This window comes from Ylistrum balloti, unplaced genomic scaffold, assembly GCF_031769215.1.
Source record: "Ylistrum balloti isolate Yb309-2 unplaced genomic scaffold, AGI_CSIRO_Ybal_v1 Utg370110, whole genome shotgun sequence".
In the NCBI taxonomy this organism is placed as follows: domain Eukaryota; kingdom Metazoa; phylum Mollusca; class Bivalvia; order Pectinida; family Pectinidae; genus Ylistrum; species Ylistrum balloti.
The window spans coordinates 1,284,781-1,291,077 of record NW_026782132.1 but is presented as its reverse complement, the minus strand read 5'-3'; the positions used below and the strand labels follow the sequence as shown (position 1 = coordinate 1,291,077).

Genomic DNA, 6,297 nt, shown 5'->3' with positions numbered 1-6,297 from the left:
CTGTATCTCATTCTAAATTATGAAAAAGTGCTTTTCACTTTTGTGTCAACCCGTAACATCATTTGCTGACTTGTAGGCTGCCATTGTTTTCTGAATTATCAAGTTCTATTTGTCCAACCGTACCTCCCCCCCCCTTACGTACGTGTGTCACATCTATCGCGCTGACCATCTTAATTTCGTTTTTATCAACACCAGTGTGGCATGTCTTAGCATTGCAAACAAGATACCCGTTCAGAGGTCCAGTCAAGCACCTCTCGTTTTACCATGACATGACCTTACTTGTGACCAGACTTTTTCTTGTTCGAGGTTTGATGATGACCAGTGGACAACCTACATTGACTAGGGCAGCTGCTTTATAAATGAAAAGGGGATAATATGAGTGATTTGGTAGACGAAATGACAGATGAATCAATGGACAATACAATATTGTCTCCATTTGTTTTGTGTTGCAGGTGTTGGAGGAAGTTCCGGTCATTTGTGGAAGGAACATCGGACATTCATCTTAAATTTTCTCAGGAAATCATTTCGCAGAGATCGCCTTGAAAGTTTGGTAGAGAACGAGGTCACTCGCTATATCAAGCGCATTCACAAAGCTAACGAAAAACCAATGGTACTACGCAGAATTATTGGAACAAGTCTTACAAACGTGACGTTAACATTGGGGATGAGTAAGTCCTTTCAGCACGATGACACTCGGCTGATACAACTCTTGAAAGCCATTGATGATATAATGTTATACTCTGGTTTTTCAGAAGCTCTATGCTTCTTTCCTTCACTAAAGTACCTTCCCGGCGACATGTTTCATGCAGAATCAATGTTGAAAGATAAAGAAAACATTTTCAAATGGCTCAAAGCATTTATTGACGAACGAAGTGGTGATGTTCCGGAAAAAGAAGATGATATCAAAGACTTTATAGACGCCTTCCTGTTCGAGGCTAAGGCACAGGAAGAAGACACTACTTATACAGGTAAATGTTCCTTTATGTCTCCCATTCTCCCTCGTCCTCTATATCAATCTTTAGCTCTTCTATGTTTCATTTAATGTATAGCAATGCCTATCTTATATATTATTTTCTCCATTCCATAATATTGTCTTCTTTTGGATCTCTCATGATTCCTTTCACAAAGAGCTCGTTCTTATATATTCTTCGTTTTAGAGTGATACTTGAACCTATTTATAGTAAAATACATTACGTTTCACTTGCGGGCTGGTAGTCAGTACCCAACTGTACACCTCTATACACGAACAGAAACTAAATAACAATTCGTTTATAAACATTTGAGAATCACAGAATTAACTTTCATTAAACAAAGTTCGCGCTCTTTGTCAATTGTTAGAACAGTAGAGAGTTCTATCGGGCAGCTATATCATATTGTTAGGTGATTTTTTGTAAACTTATTAAACTTATGAAATGTTATTTAATTTATCGGTGTTTTTGAAGGGTTGATATTACATATTAAGATGTTATTAAAGGCTTTCTATTTACCTATAGATGTTACTAAATGAATACTATTACATCTACCGATGATATTAAAAGGGCACTATTAAATCTCTCGATGTTTTATATACTTAGCGACGTCGTTAATGGGTGACGGTATCGTCGGGTCATGAAATAATGTTAAAACGATAGCGGTAGTTTATATGTTGTTACTTGTTACTGTTTTCCAGAGCACCAACTGCTGCACGTGCTGTTTGAATTCTTTGTTGCCGGTGTTGAGACTTCCGGTGCAACCATAAGATGGGCTGTCTTATTCATGCTCCACCACAAAGACGTGCAGGAGAAAATGGCAAATGAGATTATGTCGCATGTGGGAACCGACAGGCCACCGACAATGGCAGACCATTCACATCTCGACTACTGCCGCGCTTTCATTTCGGAGGTTCAACGATGTGGCAATGTTGCTCCCCTTTCCGGACCACATGCGGCCAGCACAGACTTTTACGTAAATGGTTACCTTATTCCCAAGGGCGCAACTCTGCTTATGAACCTGACGTCCGCCTTAAAGGATCCCAAGTATTTCGATGACCCAGAAGAGTTTAGACCTGAGCGATTTTTAGACAGAAACGGGTCATACGTCGTCCAAAACAGCCTGATACCTTTTTCAATAGGTAATTTTAATAGTTACTCCGAAGGTAACGTTAAATAGTTACACCTGTGTAACATTAATACGGGCGTTGTCGTGACCGTACCTTTTCTTTGTTTGCTTTACTTTTTGTTCTTGCAATAACTAAGGCCATTCGAAGTCCGATGATAATTGTCAAATGACGAAGGATAAACTAGCTCATTTTGTTGTTTTGTTCTTTCTGGACTCTTATGTTTAAGGCCTAAATCGTGAAAACTGATGGAAATCTTAATTGGTCCAAAGAAATATACAGAACTAGATTGGGAGGTGCACAAATCAAACATTTCAATAGTTTCCATAAATTTCAGTTATTGATTAAAACAAAACTCAAAAGCATGTGCACATTATGAACAAGTGCTTAAAACTAGGGGATTCAGAGGAAAGAGTAAAGAAGAACATAGGGTTTGAAAAGATAGAAAATCCCCGAAACCGTCACTTTTTATAGTCGATACAAAGGGACATAAAATTTTCGGAGTGTGTCACGACTTAGTGAATTGTATCCGTTAATCTTAATGGAATGTTCAATATTATCAAAAAGTCATACAGATTGTATATTTTTTTTCTCTGTTTCAGGACGCCGTATTTGTCTTGGAAAGGATTTGGCAAAGATCGAACTTTTCCTCTTTATTACCAGCATGGTACAGAATTTCGAGTTTATACCGGAGGATCCCGAATCCTTACCAAAGATCGTGGGCTGTGATGGTATTTCGCATGGTCCGGTTGACTTCAAATTCATCGCAAAAAGAAGAAATATTAGAGCATACTCTTAAACAAGGCTACGTTTATTTAGATGTTCCTTGTAGAAGTCTTCCTGCTGAAAAGAATGTTAAAAAGTTTTTTTTTCTCTATGCCCGCCAATTCAGTCAATTATTTCTATCTGAGGTATGAAACACGAAATGGAGAAATGCATTATGAAAATTTAGCTACATGTCAATAGAAAACATTTGAATCTTTCAAATACATAATAAGGATTTTTTTTCTTAATTTTGAAACTTTTCCGACATTTAGGTAAATCCTATATTTATTTTACTTTTTTAATATGTTTTTTTATTCTCTCTCTACGATAAATTGACGATAACTTTAAATATCAAGACATTAAAAAAGCCGTAGCAAACGAACATTAACGATAGAGAGTATCAACTCAATTTTTTATCGACATAATTTCAAAAGCAACCGGCTGGCCGGAAATTTAAGCTTATGAATTGTAATATTTGTTCAAAATGTATAATATAACATTATGGTTTGTAATCAATTAGTATACATACCAATACTCTATTTGATATGTATATATACACCATGAGGATCTGTGATCCCAAATTAGTTCTGCACTTTAAGGATTCCGCATTAATATGTTTCACCGCTCTTTTAGTTTAAAATGTGCCGGATCTGACATTCCCTACTTCAAGTTAATTCCAGACAGGTTTTAAGTAGTCAATTTCTTTAGTACTATTAATATCCAATTCCATGTGCTGCTTCATAAGGATAGTTTCAATAAGTCACATGTATGTGAAATAGGACTTTATTAAATACATGCTTATAAGTTTGATCTTCACAAAGTGTTGATCATTATACCTCTAGATAATAAAGATGGTAGCATAAACATTTTACGATAATTTTGTGATAAAATTATAATCTCCTTGTGATGTCAGATTATATGATTTGTATCTTATCTGATTGTTTAATTAGCATAGAAACACAACTAACTTGTGCCTTGTACAGTATTCAAACTCTTTACTAACGGCATCAATTCAAAGTACATCTATATAACCGATTATGATATGTAACCAGGCTGCGTACTGTGACAAATTTCTTTTAAGGAACACTTAAATGCATTCCAGTACCGTGGATATGATAATTTCTACATTGATTGTTATTAATTGAATTGCTTCAAGACGGCGTGTATGACTTATTGGTGTACACATCTATGATGTTGCTCACGAACATTAAATTTCTTCACTTATTTTACATTACTATCTGATGTCATATGTAAACGTTATCATATAATCAGAATATTTAATTGTCTAAAATAATTACATGATATCATCACCTTTACCTATTATATCCAGAACTGTTATAACCTAATAACGATATGTCATTCCTTAAACATTCATTAAAATACATACTTGCTAAAGCATTGAAAGTTTAAGTATGATATCATTGCATCTGTAGAGTAGCAGTCTTTTCCACCGATGAACTGAAGCATTATTTTACCCATGATGAAACAAATAATTAAAAAAAGCAATTAAAGCAGATAGTAATAATTATTTCATTCTGTCATATGAACTTGAATCACAATATTCTATAATCATAATAATACATATATTATACAGTTCGGAAGATGCCATGTTTTAAAACCATTTTTGTAAAGAAATTCTCATACCCGTTTAATGAAAATATGTTACTACGCTTCGCCACTCCTTTATCTGATGGTTGCAATACACCACCGTGTGTAATTTGAATAAAATAAGATATGTATTTTAAAGCCAGTTTAACACTTATAAGTGGGAGTTTATTCTCTTGTGTGTCTTTTGTACAATCGATTTCCGATTTAGGCTGATTGTATCAGGTAGATGAAAGATATATTAAAGATAAATACATGTATATGCTTTGGTTGTTTTTTTAGTAATAAAGCGTATTCTTGGCATTGCCATACAGTGCATCAGGCGCGTATGCGATTTGTGATAGATTGATGGATAAGCTACTTTGCAAGGAGGGATGTCTCTGCAGTCATTTTATAGTTAACGAGTTACAAATTTCCTGTTGTTAAATATAGGCAGCACTAGTGAACTTTACAACTTGGCCTTAGTTATAATTCAACTTGTTGGTGACTATGTCTTCTGTATAAGTCGAGACCAAGACGGATCAGAAAAGGGCCGGGGTTTTCTCTGAACGACATTTAAAAAAAACAAAATAGGAAGATACTGTTTAAGGAAACAATGGGAAGTCAATTATCTACATGTACCATTTCATATAAGCTGTCTTTTCGAACCTGAATTTTACAAGAGATTTACGTGTGTTTCACTTGCGGCTGGTGGTCAAGGGGTTTTGTCTCGGATGTTATATGTGTGATACAAAAGTAAAAACGTTTTCTAACAACACCCAGTATCTGATTACAATGAGGAATTACAATGTTGTTTTACAGACAACATTGAAAACTATAATTTCTTTTTCATCATTATCCACGCCAGGTAAATATTAATCTATGTAATAGGACGTTCTTTCAAATTGTGAACCTGATTGAAAACAACAACACCAATAACAATGATGACAGAAATCAAACACATAAAACTTCTTACTGCCCGCGAAATACCATCTTTCCTAGTGAGATAACGACCCTACAGTCTTCATCAGCCTGCATCTCTGTACACCTTGTGCTTCCGACTGTCAACATCCATCACAGGGAATCGCGATACCAATTGTCGAATCAGCTGTGGAATATGAACACCATAGAATTGGGAAACAGGAATATTACCATCCAGAAATGGACTTTAACAATAGGATATTTTGAGCTCCCCGCATTTGTCTCATAGCGTAGAGAAAATAATATCATTTGTCAATTACCTTGATGAATACAATTCATATTCGTGGTCTTTATTTCTTGTTCTCAATCTTTTTCCTAAATTGATATCCTTTCTAAATTGGTACCACGTATGTACAATTTGGAAACCTGAGTAAGATAACGACGATATACTTAAATTATCTTGATAATATCCGAAGGCTCAAAATAACATAGTAGTGCAGGCCAGATTGGTCCCCGTTTCTAGAATATCAAAGCCATAAATTAAACTGAGAATTTATCAGTTTTGTCTTTAAGATATGTTTGATCCTGATTTTTAAACTAGGGGAGATAACCCAATGTAAGTATTAAGCATAGTAACTCTTGACTAAAACTTGCGGGCTGGTAATCAAACTTAAGGGGTTTTTCTCGGATGTTACATGTACGATACATCAGTAAAAATTGATCGTTTTCAGTATATATTTTATCTATCCGTTAGAAAACACATAAATCAGTTCTTACTACAATGATCATGATAATTAACAACAATTAACAACTATTGCTTTATATATGTACAGTAAGAATCTAGCTCGTGTTCATGTATAATGATGTTGTGTGATGAAGATAATATCCCATTTGGTGTATGCTTTTGGTATTTCATATCATCTATGAAGAGC

The 6,297-nt window shown here is 34.8% G+C and overlaps 1 protein-coding gene across 1 annotated transcript; it reads left to right on the top strand.

Annotated features, from left to right (window-relative positions):
- The first annotated feature begins 796 nt into the window (after positions 1-796).
- On the top strand, positions 797-2,894 carry LOC132550194 (cytochrome P450 2J4-like). The gene is made up of 3 exons (XM_060214226.1): positions 797-968; positions 1,670-2,110; positions 2,698-2,894. The coding sequence occupies exons 1-3, from the start codon at positions 797-799 to the stop codon at positions 2,892-2,894; spliced, it is 810 nt and encodes a 269-aa protein (XP_060070209.1).
- The last annotated feature ends 3,403 nt before the right edge of the window (positions 2,895-6,297 follow it).

Excerpts from the sequence above, each read along its gene's own strand:
- LOC132550194 (XM_060214226.1), top strand. The coding sequence starts at position 797 with ATGTTTCATGCAGAATCAATGTTGAAAGATAAAGAAAACATTTTCAAA. Across the intron at positions 969-1,669 it reads AGAAGACACTACTTATACAG|AGCACCAACTGCTGCACGTG; the intron begins GTAAATGTTCCT and ends ACTGTTTTCCAG. Across the intron at positions 2,111-2,697 it reads CCTGATACCTTTTTCAATAG|GACGCCGTATTTGTCTTGGA; the intron begins GTAATTTTAATA and ends TCTCTGTTTCAG.